The 15,339-nt window shown below is 38.1% G+C and overlaps 2 protein-coding genes across 3 annotated transcripts in view; both read right to left on the bottom strand.

Moving 5' to 3' along the window:
• Positions 1-15,339, bottom strand: part of ARB2A (ARB2 cotranscriptional regulator A) — a 384,523-nt gene that overhangs the window by 92,732 nt on the left and 276,452 nt on the right. The gene's annotated exons all lie outside the window — the stretch shown is intronic.
• On the bottom strand, positions 13,676-14,668 carry POU5F2 (POU domain class 5, transcription factor 2). Its single transcript, XM_065875143.1, is given in 3 exon segments — positions 13,676-13,754; positions 13,756-14,377; positions 14,380-14,668. Coding segments are annotated over 3 exon segments (990 nt in total).

Below are 15,339 nucleotides of genomic sequence, written 5' to 3' on the forward strand. Positions count from 1 at the left end.
AATACCTTTAAATTCTTAAGAATGACCTCTAGTCTGCTCTTTCTTATTAGTTGTTAGTTATACTAATTACAGCTTAACTGGTATTGTTGGTACCAGTTTTTCCCTCAAAAGACATGTAGAGAAAGGTTATCTCTAACAGCTTCCAATAACTTTAGCCAACTTCTGCTGTGTGCATTAGGAACACTTACCTCCAGCTTTGAATGGGTCTTTTATAGACATCAAAGGAAAGACACTAAAAGCAATGTGTATTTGTGGATTCTATAAAGCATTTCATGTAGGAAGCTGTAAAAATAAGAACAGTAACTTCTCCTGTGACTAGAACTTTAGAATAGTTTAAAATGAGGTAATTTATTTTTTATGTTTATTTTCAACTTATAGGGGCTGGTGATTTCAAATATAAGGAGCTACTTATACCTTAACCACACTAGTGAAGTAAAAGTACTTAGCCCATGAAATCCCCTAAAAAGTTATAGTATTTAGAAAGGGATAATGAAATTTCTGTCAGGATCTTTTAGAACTGTTTCAAGTTCAACATTTACATTGATGTTAACCTAACATTATATAGAATTGTGCACAGATTCCAAAGCCCATTTACAAAGATTCAAATACCATCTGTGAAGCTGTAGTAAATTACCCTGTGACATTAATCTTTAAACCAGGCAGTAAATCAGAACAGAAACATACCAAAGTGATTTAAAGCAAGAGAGTCATAACTGAGTTATAGAGATTAATGTAAATAGTTTCACATATAACAGTTGTTAGGCTCTCAATATCATGTTGTCTTTGCCTTGAATGAAACATATAAAATTATTTGTAAATGTCAAAAATAAATTATTAATAGCTAAAGGACACCAGTGCTTTTTGTGTATACATATTAAAAAATAAAACCAAACCTGTGAAAATGATGGCTGAGAAGCGCTGTTAATCTAAGTGTGCTCCGAGTTAAAATTACAAAAACAAAACTTCAATTTTATACAATAGACACATTAGGGAGTGTCTATTAATGTTACAAAAAGAAACTTAGTTTTACAAAAGGGAATCTTCATATCAAACCTAGTGTTCTTAAAAGATGCTGACCAACAGAATTCTGACTTAGACGAAACCCTTTGGGAAAATGAAGACACATAATTAGAGTACTGTGTGTCATCAAACCCAAAATGCCATTGATGTTAAGAATCATCATTACTCCAAGTACCGCTTAGAAAAAACACTGCCAATTAAGCTATGACACAATGCTTTCTTATCACATTGACTGCAAGATATATTTAAACTTTAGGTAGTTAAAATTACATCTTGTAATCACAATGAAATATAATATTTTATAATAAACTGACTGGTCTATCAATATATTTAATGAATACAATTTTTTGTGTGAGAGAGTAATCTAATTTTGAAATATAGTCACTAGGTTATATTAAATACTTTTATTGTATATAAAGCATTGAGAGGACATTGACCATACATTTTCTATCTTCTCTGAGGACAGAAGAAGAGGAAGAGCAACTGATGCATTAGTGATTTCAGTTTGCTTGTCTAATTTGTTGATTTACTACTGATAGCAAACAGATTGCAAGAACTATATTATTTCACTTGGATATAAAAATAATTTATGAATAACAAAATACATCCTAGATTTTTATTTTTCACTGCAATTTAAAAAATAAAGCATAATATATTTATCTGTGAGAGTTGAGGGACAACTTTTCCAGAAGTCTAGAACCCTAGTAATCCCCCCAAATTTCTATAAAACAGATTACAACAATAGATTATTCTGTGTTAGAAGGTAAATACCAAATGAAAGTATGACCAAGAGCGAAATTAAATACTGGGAAAAATAACCCCCAAATATCAGCAGCTCTCCATTGAAAAGATTAATTTGGTTGTATCAATGGATAAAGTAGGATTAATAGGAAGAACTAGTGGCCTCTCTGTGTATGTTCAAATGTTAAAACTGGCCTATGGAACAGATGCTATTAAGCTATCTTAGGATATAGGTGAGTAAATGCCGCTCTAGGACCCAAAAGTATTGACGGGAGTGAATATCACTGCAATTAGGCCCTCTGCATAGTGGCACACAGGAATCAGTAACGGCAAAATGACCCAGGGCGAACTATTACAGAATCACAAACTTGCATAACAGTCTGCTGATGGATCAGTTCAAGTGTTCAAAATGTAGAATCTTCTTGTATTTAGTTATCCCACATATTCTCTTCTCTCTGCATCAGATCACATAAGCATCTGATTGTGGCACATACATTAAATCTTCCAAGAACCTAGAGAAACTGACACAATGACAACTGTAGTGGACATATCCAAAATCCTTCTTTGGGGAAGCACTCTTCAACTCACATAGCCCTTTGTGGGGCTACCAGTTACAGTGTCCTGCCCCAGTGCCAACCCCATCATAGATATGGCTGGCCCAGGCTGGTCAATCACAGCCAGTCTGGTCCTACTCCTCAATCTCTTTGGCTTCACTGCTGAGTTCAGGGATCATCACAGTACTCCAGCAGGACCGATCAGAGTTTTCACTAAGATTCTTATTTGGATGCTAGAGCTTTTCCTCTGGGGTAATGCTGAACAGAAGACGCTGCAACTGCTTGTAGCCACCCTCCTTATCTATGTGAAGAAAGCCCTGTCTGCAAGCAAGAAAGAATGAGGCCAATAGGCAAAGAAAAGTAGAGAAGGAGATGGAGGGACAGTCTTGGTAACAGAGTTTGAGTCCCAGAATCTAGCAGTACCAGAAGTAGGTCTAACCCTGGGATTTCCTATTTACATTAATCAATAAATGACTGTTTTTGTTTTGTTTTCTTTTTTGTTTGTTTGTTTGGTAAGCAGCTTGAATTGGACTTACGTAACTTGAAAAGAGTCTGTACTAACACGGTAATTGAAAAGGGCAGATAATATTCTACTCTTTTTTTCCAACTTCTATAAAACGTTGAGACTGATACTTATGTGTGCATATTTGAATTCATATATTCATTTGAATCTGTAAAATTACTACAGAGTAAATTTTAATAGTAGCATTTTTTTGAATGTTAATACATGTTTAAAGGCAAGAAGTTTCTGGATTATCCACATAAATGCTATAGGTAACTGAAAGGGTAAAACAAAGTAATTCATATTGTTTTCTAATACTTTAAAATAATGAAGGGAGGAGGGCAGTGGGAGAGGAGAAGTAATTTATTCTCCCGATGTTTTTCTAGGCACAATTAAAAGTAGTTTGCATTTGCTGAGAACACAAGAGTTTGGTATTGGGGAAAAGTGTCACGTACTGGGAAACAAGGGAAAGCTAGCCTAAGACCATGGTTTTGTTGCAGATAATGCCCTGAATATACAATTCACTCATAAACGATTGAGATCTAGGTGTAGTTATTTCTCTTGGTTAAGAAAGCCTTGGACAACAAATGCTTTTCCAGAACGAATTTTCATGTTGCTTGAACTATAACATGTAAACCACTTTAAGAACTGACTGGAAAATAACTGTCATCTGGCATTATGACTCGTACAAGCTATATTCCACTTCAAGTTGAGTTATAAAGAACTCCAATAAAAATGTCTCAGTGTTCTCAAAATAATTACTTATCTCCCACTTTCTAAATATCCTTATCAAATCCCAACATAGTTAACTTTTAGAAGCCTTACGTTTTTAGGCTCTCTGCCTTCTAGCTCTTCTCAGTTGATGGTAAGGGTCTGAAAAGACAATTGCCCAATGGAATGCCCCAAACATGAGTCTGCTACCTCAAGCAGACCTCTCAAAATTATTCACCTAACAACTGTTTCATTATACATACTTTGGGGATTTTCAGAAGTGACCTAAATTCATAAGAAACAGATCTATCAATGCTGGATCCTAACAGATTTTTTGCCTGTCTTCAAAACTTGTCTGCTGAAAGAAGCTAAAAAGTGTCACTCAGTATATATAAGGACAAAGCAAGGGTGTCAAGACTTATGTATTTATTGATGGCTTCTGACACTGGTGAGTTTGCATGATTTGGGAAAAAAATTTAATCTTGTTCAACATCTACACTGGCGCTAAGGACTCATTTTAGAAAGTTTTGTAAAAATTACTATATATATTAAACCATTTCAATATTCACAGATGGAAGCAACACTGGACTTAATAACTGAAGATCTATAGGCCTTAAATTTTATTTAAAAAAGCATTATTAAGCACTGCATTGCTCTTTATGCCTTGCTAAGTACTTCTCAAAAATTCTTATGAGAGTTTTTGCTTGCTTGTCTGTTTTCTGGTTCTCAGAGTGACTCTGTACAGGAATATTTCAGTCATCTTTATTTCATATGAGGATAAAACACAGATAAGCTGTGACAAAGCAAGAGAGAGGCATGGACATATATACACCACCAAACGTAAAATAGATAGCTAGTGGGAAGCAGCCGCATAGCACAGGGAGATCAGCTCCGTGCTTTGTGACCGCCTGGAGGGGTGGGATAGGGAGGGTGGGAGGGAGGGAGACGCAAGAGGGAAGAGATATGGGAACATATGTATATGTATAACTGATTCACTTTCTTATAAAGCAGAAACTAACACACCATTGTAAAGCAATTATACTCCAATAAAGATTAAAAAAAAAAACCACAGATGGATTGATGATTTATCTTAAGTCAGTTGCTTGTTATGCACACTTACTGATCTCTGTCCCTGGTATCATGCCAGGCACTCTCTTGCATCTGGAGCCATGGGCAAGGACAGAATGACCATGCTCCATGACAGACAACAAGGTTTCTCATCAGATTTTTTTTTTTTTTCTTTTTTGCGCACAAAGGCAACTAGGCTACTAACTTAAGACACTGTCTTTGGTGTCTGATGTTTTTTTCAGTTAAACTCTTCCCTGTGTTTCTTACGATATTGCAATAAACATAAAGGTTCTGATTAACACCTTTGTATCAAAAGCCTAGTGGAGACAATGACTCTTGGGAAGAATAGGACAGTGGATCTACCAACCATTAATTTTTCTAGATTTGCTGATCAGGAGTACAAAGGCAAACCATCTGGAAGCTTTGTGCCAGTACAAAATTATTTTATTTCCTGGAAGAAAGGCCTTCAGAACCTTGGATCTTAGTATTAAGACTTAGGCTGTTTTCTATAAGTCAATATAAGAACCAGTCACCTGAAGAATGATTGTGTGTCTTAAATGACAACACCAAATCAACAGAGGTACTACAATTAAAGAGATTATCTCTTGCATTGTTCAATGTCTCCTTAAGATTGATATATTCATCTTTAAATTTAATGTTGAGAAAATATTTTTCTTAATGCATTTTGAAAGATTCATGTAATTAGCTTCACGTACTGAGAACTATGTAACTTTCTGCTATGGCTATCAGAATTTTAGCCACTGCATTTAACTCTCAATTGCAGCAACTAATCACAGCCTAGATTTCTAGTCAAAAGCAAGTCCTTTCACTTTTTCTCCCATTCTTGACTTTTGGTCTCCCCCATCCCTCTTCTCACACCCTCCACTTAACAACTCCTAGTTATCTTTCAAGTCCTACTTAGCTCCAGTGGTCCCTGTTCTTAATGGGACAGGTACCCCCACTGAGTTATGTGCTCCTTCCTCTGGGTTGTTCCTTTGTCCTTTCCTCTAACCCTGGCCATGGATGAGGTGATCCTTGATTTTTCTCACGCCTTTCCTCTACTTAACCTATGTGTACCTTGTCTAATTCTGATCTTTAGTGCCTAGCCCTTAACAGGTGCTTAGTAGACATTTAACCATCAAGGAAGTATAGGGTATAATAAGAATTATTATACCCTATACTTATAAGAATGGGAGGATGTAGAAGTGGAGGAAAAACAGAAGTTGGTTTGGGGCCACAGCAAAGATTTCTGGGAGATGGACCAAAGCTGGATGCTGAGTGTTATTCCTTTTGCTTGCCATGTTCTGGTGTAGCACCTTTGATCTACATAGCTCATATCTTACATAATGTATTTAAAATATGAGTATTAGTATGTGCATGCACATGTGTTTTAGAAGAGCAAGTGAGAAACCAAATCATTGCTTTATTTATACTTTCAAAATTTAATAATATTTGCAAGAATATTAGCAGCACAAAATATGTGCAGTCAGATAATATAATTTAATGTACATGCATATTTGTGATTAGGACAGGTGGAGTTTTATGGGTGAGTCTTAGAATGCATATGGAGGTAAACATGCTAATGATTTATAAGATGTTCCACTGAGTAAATGGAATCATTGTTGTCCTCATTAAAACAATGATAGAAAATTTATACGAGCTTTTTAGTAGAAAGTGGTATTTCATTTACATGTGGTTTTATTTCTACCGCAGTATCACTGGATCAACTGTGAGAAAATATTTAAATCTCACAAATTCAAGCACCTTCTGTTTCCTAAACATTCACATGGTGTATATATGTGCTCAGAGAATGTTCACCTAATAAACTGTTTACTGACTAATGAAAGAAACTCCGTTTAAAAATGATACAATTTTTTTATGGAGTGTGCCATTTCTGGAAACTCAAATAAAAAGGATAAAGATTCTTTCACTTCTCATTTAAAAGCATAACATTCTTGTTAGTATTTTACTTAAAATTTCTTGGCCCAGAAGACAAAAATGTACGGCATTAGATTCACTACTTTAATGATGTGACACAGAAGCAAAAACATTCTTTTCTACCTATGGTGTTGGTATGACTGCCTTTTTAGGAGAGAAAAGAACAACACAATAAATTCCTGTATGGTAAGTCTTTTCCCACCTCTTTAGTTTAAACCTCAAAGGTAATACATATTTAGCAAGCAGACTGGTACCATAAAAATATGTTTGAAATGTAGTAATCATTTATAACATTTGCATGCATTTAATGACTTATGATTACAGAAAGAATGATTTACATTTCACATACTGAGAAAACTTACTCAGTGTCTACTTAGATTTAGCAATGCTCTTAAAACCATTTATGAAAACAACCAGTGTCTAAACACTTGCTATCAGCTGTTTTAGCTCTGCTTTTCATAAATATAACACAATCACAACAAATTAAAGGCAAGTCACTTGACTGTCCTGTTACATTAGCTTGAAGAAATTAATGGCTGGCAATGCTTAGCAGAAAGTGACAGGGCTTTCTCAACAGGCTCACACAGCAATTTTTCTGGGGAAAGTAAGAATCATATCTTTATCAAAATATACAAAATTTTCTTCCTAAGATAATGCCATTCAATTTCACTGATAAAAGTACAATTGTTGTGCTCCTAAAATAGATAGAAATAAGTAGCTACTGTAATTCTTCAGCCCATAAAGTCATTTGTTGGGAGGGAAATAATGTTATTTTTCTTGAAATTTTCTGATGAGTTACCCTGGATTGGTGATATTACCTATGTGAATGACCTAGAGACAGAACGCAGATCTGGGGCTGCCTGGCTCCACGGCTAATGCTCTTTCCTTTCCATCACACACCTCTTATTTAACTCCTTTGCAAGAAAAAGTAAACAAGTCTCTCTGGGTTCCTACACCCTCCCCCCACAGCACCCACCTATATTTTCTATCAGGAGTGGTAGATGTCACAGGTTGAACTGGGTTCCCCCCCTAATTCATATCTTGAAGTACTAAACCCCAGTACCTCGAATATGACATTTGGAGATAGGGTCTTTACAAAGGTAATCAAGTTAAAATAAGGTCATTAGGGTAGGCTCTAATCCAATATGACTTGTGTCCTTATAAAAGGGGGAAAGTTGAACACAGAAAAATGTATAGAGGAGAGATAATGTAAAGAGACAATAAAGAGAAGATAGCCACCTACAAGCCAAGGAGAGAGGCCTGGAACATATCCTACGCTCACAGCCCTGGAAAGAACCGACCCTACCCATACCTTAATCTTGGGCTTGGAGTCACCAGAACTGTGAGCCAATACATTTCTGTTCCTTAAGCCACCCAATCTGTGGTACTTTGTTATGGCAGCCCTAGCAAACTAATATAGTAGGCTTTGGACAGAAAAGCTAGAGTTCAATGAAGAAATAGTATGAATGAAGGCAGGACTGGGCTTGCATTTGGGAGGCAACTGCGACCACAGCAGGAGATCAGGAAAGAAAGGTTTAAGTGGTAATCACAGTATGAGGAACAATGTCCTCTGTCCATTCCCATACTCTATATCCTTGTGGCCTCCATATTCAATCTGTGTTACATTGTTTTGTTCTTATTCATGGAGACTCATACAATTATTATGGCTAGAAACAACTTCAGAGATCATTCCTGTCAATTATATAACATTACATGGGTTTTCAGAAAGTCTTTATCTAAATCCTTCAAATCAAAACCTCATCATCTGTTCCCTTGCCTAGTTGCTATTTGACAGCTAAGGAGACGAACTTTATAATTGTCTTCCAATTATTACAATTCCCAAAGTCATTTCCCAATGTTAGATAGTATGTTTTCTAGCAACTGAGACTATTGTCTTTTTCTGTTCTTTCATTATTCAGTTTTGGCTATCGATCGATGAGCACGATTTCACTGTGTGAAATTTCCTAGGATGCAAAAGAGCGATTTATGAACTATAAATAAAGCCCAGACAAGGTACAGTGAAAACACAATGGAGAGAAAACTTATTGGGTGGCTACTGCATAAAAGGGAAGTCCTAGGGGTTTCTTTTTATATAACCTAATTTTATCTGTTTATCAACTCTCTCACCCTGTGGATTGCTAGACATATTTCACAGATGAGAAACTGAGGCTGAAAGGAGTAATTTCAAGTAACAGAGATGGTAGGTTACTGAGCTGAGATTTGAACCCAGAAAAGCCTGTCTTCCAAACTATGCCTTGGCTATGGGGCCATACTTCCTCTGGCTTAGAATATTTGTTAACAACTGATGTTATCAGAGGCAATACTCATGTAACAGGAGGACTATAACTCTAAAGCTAAATGAGGACTCCTGATACCTGACACCCCATCATATTTATCATGAGTTGTCATCACATGCTTATTTATTTAACGTGGACACCTCAGCATACTTTAAGCACCCTGAAGGTCACGATGAGCCTGTTTTGGTCACCACTGCATCTTAAGCACTGAGGGCACAACCAGCTATATAAGGTACTCAATTAATATTTGTTGAATGGCTACATTAACAAATAATTGAATCTAGCTTAAATTTTAATTAGGCTGGTGTTACGAGCTGAATTTTATCCCACAAAAATTTATATGTTGAAGTCCTAACCCCTAGTACCCCGAAATGTGACCTTATTTGGAGACAGGATCTTTACAGAGGTATCTAAGTTAAAATGAGGTCAGTAGGGCAGCCCTAATCCAATGACTGGTGGCCTTCTAAGAGGAGGGAATTAGGACACAGATATGTACACGGGGAGACAATGTCAAGAGACAGGGAAAAGGAGGCTGTTTACGAGCCTGAAACAGAGATCCTTCCCTGATAGCCCTCAGAAGGAAGCAACTCTGTAACACCTTGATTTCAGACTTCTAGCATCCAGAACTGTGAGAAAATAAATTTCTATTCTTCGAGCCACCCAAGCTATAGTACTTTGTTATGGCAGCCCTAGCAAACTAATATGTGATATATTGAAACTAATTCTCTTTCAGTAAAAAGGTGTATGTTAAGATTTGCCCACTACTCAGTCAATGATATCCAAAGTTTTACAGCTGCTCCAGGAGCACTATCATCCATTCTAAGACAACAATTCAACTTAATGCATCTTATACACTGCCCTGGCCAGTTCTAAAAGAAGGCCTATACCATGCATCCCAGAAGGAAGACTAATTATTAAACAATAGAGTTACTCCTTTGGCAAAGAAGAAATAGTATGTTAAACAGGTTGTACAGATTTAGAAGATAACATTGATTTTAAAAATCAATGGAAGGCCTCAATTTTTCCTTTTCTGACCATAGTCTTTGGCAGGCAGTCAGTAGAAGAGTCAATAGCGATGATAAGTGAAGTTGGTTTGCATTTCGAATTTTGCTGGAAGCTGGGGGAAGGAAACCTAAGAAACGCAAGTTCAGTGCCAAAGTAGCTGATTTTGCCGTTAGGAGAATTCACAAGGCTCACAGCTAAAAAGTGAGGTGGCAGAGCAGCAGCCCAACATACCTACCCACTGGGTTCTTTTCTGGAGGCAGCCCCTTAGGTAAACCATACAGTCTCCCAAAGCTTCTTGTCACGTTTCTCTTCACTGGTGTAACCACGATAACGCTAATGCCTTGTTTTAAGGATTCTACTGGGTATTGGGGTAGATTTACTTCATAACAGTTCATCTTTCAATTGGCTGGGGCTGTAATCACAGGAACTGACCCCCCTTCAAATCTAAAAATCCACAGATCTCATTTATATTCATTTAGTTTCTTCAAACATGACAAGTAGGGAGAATTCTACCGTGATAAAACCAGGATTTTGATATTTTCAAATGCTTTTTTAAAAATTGAAAAGTAAACATCCAGGAACATGAAAATGATTTGGGCTTATATTCTAAATGTAGGTTAACTACACTGAGGTATATAAACACTCTAATTGTAATTGTAAATTACCATGTTGTGCAGGAAAACAGACATATGGCAGGTATCTTCATTCACTGAGCTACACTACAGCTCTTTAACATTAATGGACATCTGATTAAAAAAACCCTAATTTTTAGCAATGCCTTTCCAACTGATATGTCCCAATACTCCTGCATTTAGAGAATTGCCTTTCTTTTACAGAAACTACAAATTTGACTAAAAATGAAAAGGCCAGATTTATTATTCTAAAATATTGTTTTATAATGAGAAATTACCATTTAGAGACAAGAAAGACTAGAAGAATGAATATTTTTAGGAATCCTAGATTTTCTGGAGTCTTTGTTTAGATATATTTCTTGAATTTTTAAACTGTATAATACATACAGCAAATTTTAAAAAAAATCACCAGTAATACCTATTATAGATTTTTCCCCTGTAATATACCTTTTTCCTTAAAAAATAAAAAATGACATCATAAAGTTTAATAAATTGTTTTGCCTCATTCAACAATCTTTTCTGAACTGTTTGTCAATTTTTACCCTATATGGTGTTCCTTTTTATTTATTTAACCCTTTGTTGAACGTTGTTTCTAACTTTTCGTTGTTAAAATTTAAAAAAAATGCTGTGATACCACCCTTATCACTAAATTTTTGCATACATATAACAATTATTTTCTTATAAACATTATTTAAAAGTTGAAATGATGGGCCAAAGGAAAAACACATTTTAAAAACTTCTCATATGAATTACCCAACAGCCTTTCATGAAGGTTGTACCAATTTACATGACCACAGATGGAACAGCCAAATATTTGTTTCTTTTATTTTGTTCATCATGACCACAACACTGTGTTCAAATTATTGTAGTTTCATAACATCTGGTAGAACAAGGCCCTAACGCTTTACCTTCAAAATTTCCATATTTCCCCAAGTTTCATTCTTTCAGTTTAGAATCACTTTGTCAAGTAATACTCCCATATTCCACTAGGATTTTATTTGAATGGAATTGTAGTTTTCATTGTAAAAACATTGTTCTACATAGATAATAAAATTTTGTACCCTAAAAAGAATTCATAAATGGATTCTGCCAAGGAAATCAGTACTGTTTAGTAAGACTATTTCTAGAAGAAAGTCATAAACAAAAGTGGCTATTCTGAAAAATAAATCCTTATGACACAGTTCTAGTATAATAAACAATGATGTGTACTACACACATTTTAAAAATATGAAATAATAGAAAACAGACGCTATTTTAAGAGCAGGATAATGTTTTGGAATAAGGAGGGATCTCCTAACACCTCAAGTTTTCTTAGACAAGAAGTAGGAAAACTTCTAGGGAAGGGAGAAATTGTTCTTTATGATAAGAATCTAATTAAAGTGCCAAGGAATGATAAAAGCATAAGAACAACAATCAATACAGTATTTGGTCTGAATTTGAAAGACTTATGTAAGAACTGATTCAGGGCCTTTATACTGTACTGGCTAGAGATACCCAGAAAATACAGACTTGAAGAAAACCAGGAATTACCTATTAGTTTTCAAGGGAAAATTCTCAGAAGTAAGATGGCCAATGGGAAGGTGTTGCTTAAATTCTAAAATTGTAGATCTACACAGTCATGGTCCCCATTGAAATGTGTTGAAGGCTACCATCACCATCTTTGAAGAAAATGCACATATGTACAAAAACGCTATTCTGCAAAGAGGTTTGGCATCTTCACGTTAAGAATACCTGCCTTGTCAAAAGGAAATACAAGATAAAGGAAATATTTGATACAGAAATTTTCAGAATGATGGCAAAGATCTCATTGAGTGAGTGGTTGGAATTTATGTTTTTAACTGAGGTAGGGGAAAATCTGGCAAATACGAAGACTTTGGACTGTTGTTTGGAACCTGCCTCTACTAACTCCTCCCCTGAAACTGTTCTAAGACATGTACCCGTAACATCTTTGTTAATGAAATGATATAGCTTACTTGATTTATGTTATTTGGTCTCTGACATATGACACTGCTAACCACTGACAACATACTCTTGGTTTTTTGAAGTTTGGCTCCATTTTCACTAACCTACGTGTCTTGACAGTGCTCTATTTTCAGACATTGACAAGAGGAAGAAATACATATTGGAAGAAACTAGAAAAAAGCAATTAATAAAAATAAACCTAAAATTAAATAATTAGGAAATAAAAACAGTAAATAGGATTAAAAATAAAAAACTTGTTATTTGAAAATACCTGTAGATAAATTCTTTGTAAGACTGATTAAGGAAAAAAGTAGAGAAAAAAATGGACAAGATTAGTAAGCAAAAAGAATACATAAACTCAGGTATAATATATGGTGACAGAATTATAAAACCATAAATATTACATGGAGGTGTACGGCAACAGGTGTGAAAACACAGAGGGATTAATGACTTCTGTGTAGTATATGATGACCCATATTGACCAATGTAGAAGTAGAAAACTGGAAAAGACCAATTTCATGGAAGAGATTGGAAAAGTGATTTAAGATGCACCACTGCAAAAGCCACCAGGGAGTTGGATAGTTGGATCAACTATCACAAATATCCTCTACAAAGCATTTCTGAGCTCAAAAGAAAGTAAGGGAAATTCCCAGGGAATAAACCAAACAGAGCTGAAAAGTGAATTAGAAAAAAACACATCTTTCAAGAAAAGGGGGAGAACCGGCAAACTCTTGTGTTTCAACAAGGGCTCTGGGTAGGCTCTATGTACTCTTTTCCTGTCCCATCCTCAAACCTTCCCCTGGAGGCAACGATTATCTTGGACTCTGTGTTCACACAAAGTTCTGCTTGGTTTTGATAGAAATAATACACTGACATAGTCTTCTGTGACCTGAGTTTTTCACTCAGTATTGTGTTCATAAGAATATCCCTATGTTTACTGATAACCACGTGGAATAAGAGACACAATTACTTTTCAATTAATAAACAGAGAGAAACAAAATATCTAAAACCATCTACGTTTTGGAATGTACCTTAAAGCCAATGCTAAGGAAAAACAAAGGGAAAAACAACACAGCCGTAAACTTCAACCTCCCTCCCCAAATTTTCCTAAACAGCTCCCATCCCTCTCCCTTACGTATTCTTAACTTCTTTAGACAACTAATGGAGGACTTAATGCTAAAAGCCTTTAAGTGAACCCCAGAGACCCGTTTCCCCGGATTGGCCCTCCCCAGAAAGGCAGGCCCCTCAGCTGGAAAGCCTGGGGAGGCTCAGGGTGGTGGCCAGGGCACAGAGGAGGGTTCCTCCATCAGTGAAAGGGGCAGGGGTACAACGGTGTAAAGTAGGGTCCCCCATAATGGGGGACACAGAAATGGAGTCCCGATGTCAGGGGAAAGCACACTGGTCCTCTTGGGAGAGGAGGTCTGACAGTCCCCACCTCCGCCAGTGGGGGGAAATCATTGCTTGGCCGACTGCCCATCTTGCTCCAGTTATGGAACCAAACTTGGACGAAGTCCTTCTGCAGCTGGAGCTGCCCAGCGATGCAGCTGATCTGCTGGGGTGTGGGCTTCTGGCACTGCAGGAAGAGTTTCTCCAGGCTGTTTCCGATGTGTCTCTCCCTGTATGCCCATCTGCGCTTCCCAGCCTGCTGCAGGATCGTCTCCGTTTTGCATAAGCCCAGAAGGTTCTCCATGTCCACTTGCTCCAGCCACATCTTCAGCAGCAGTCGCAGCTTCCACATGTTGGTGAGGCTCAACTGCTGGGCCTCGAAGCGGCAGATGGTCGTCTGGCTCAGCGCCCTTCCAAAACGAGCCCCCATGAGCAACCCCACGTCAGCCTGAGAGTACCCCAGGGTCATCCTCTCCTGCCTCAGCTCCTTGGCCAACTGCTCCATCTCCTTCTGTATGGCAGAGACGTCTTCTGGCAGCGCCAGCGTCGGGATGCACTGCAGGGCCCGGGGAAGGCGACCTCAGAGGGTCTTGGGAACCAAGCGCTCGCCTCGCCAGCTCCGACCCGGGGCCGGCAAGGCATCATCCCGTCCTGGAATTCGCACGGCGGGGGACCTGGGGACAGTGCCCACACCTCAGGGTCTGGGCACATCCCAGGCCTGACCATCAGCCTGCCGGGGGCCGCCTGGGCGCTCAACTCGATTGGAGTGTCAACCCGCACCGGCACTGGCCCTGCGGGCCTGTCCCCACCAGTGCCCGGCACGGGGAAGTTTGAGGGGCTGTGTCCGGCCATGGGGTAAGACCGCTCAGAGCAGGGTGTCTGGTAGGAACGGATAGCTCTCGAGGCTTCAGAACAGCCACCAGCCTCGCCCTCGAGCCCTGCCCCCCAGTGGGCTGAGGTGGCGGTGCAGGCGGGAGAAACTGAGGCCGAGGGTGTGTATGGGAGCTGGCGGGGGAAATCTGGTAGATCCTACTGATAACTGCCTGGTCCCCAGGGTTAAGGGAGGGGCTCCCCTACCCTGAACTTTGCTTCCAACTCCTTCGGAAGTGCAAGTCTCTCTCTTGGGCTTTGCAGCTCCAAGCTGTCTGGGATCCCTTAGTCACTGAGTCCATCCTCTCCCTGAAGAGAACCTAGGTGTTTCCTTTCAGCTCTTCTGAACTCTGGTATCTAATCTCTTTCCTCCACGTAATGTGAATGACCGCTTCAGGCTTCACAAATATTTGTTAAATATCTCTATGCCAGGTTTTTTTTCTTTATGCTACCCCTTAATTCATTAACTGTCCCCTCACTGCTATCTTCATGGTCACAAGTACTGCCAACGTCTTTCCACTGCACATCTTCAGTCCCTGTGCCCTAGGAAACCTAAGCATCCCTGCCTGAATTTCTAGTTAACATCAGTTTACTGTCAGATTTTGTCCCTCACCCCCGGACTCCGTGAGATTCCACTCTCACTGGGGCCAAGT

This window comes from Phocoena phocoena, chromosome 3 (assembly GCF_963924675.1).
Source record: "Phocoena phocoena chromosome 3, mPhoPho1.1, whole genome shotgun sequence".
NCBI classification, from domain to species: Eukaryota; Metazoa; Chordata; class Mammalia; order Artiodactyla; family Phocoenidae; genus Phocoena; species Phocoena phocoena.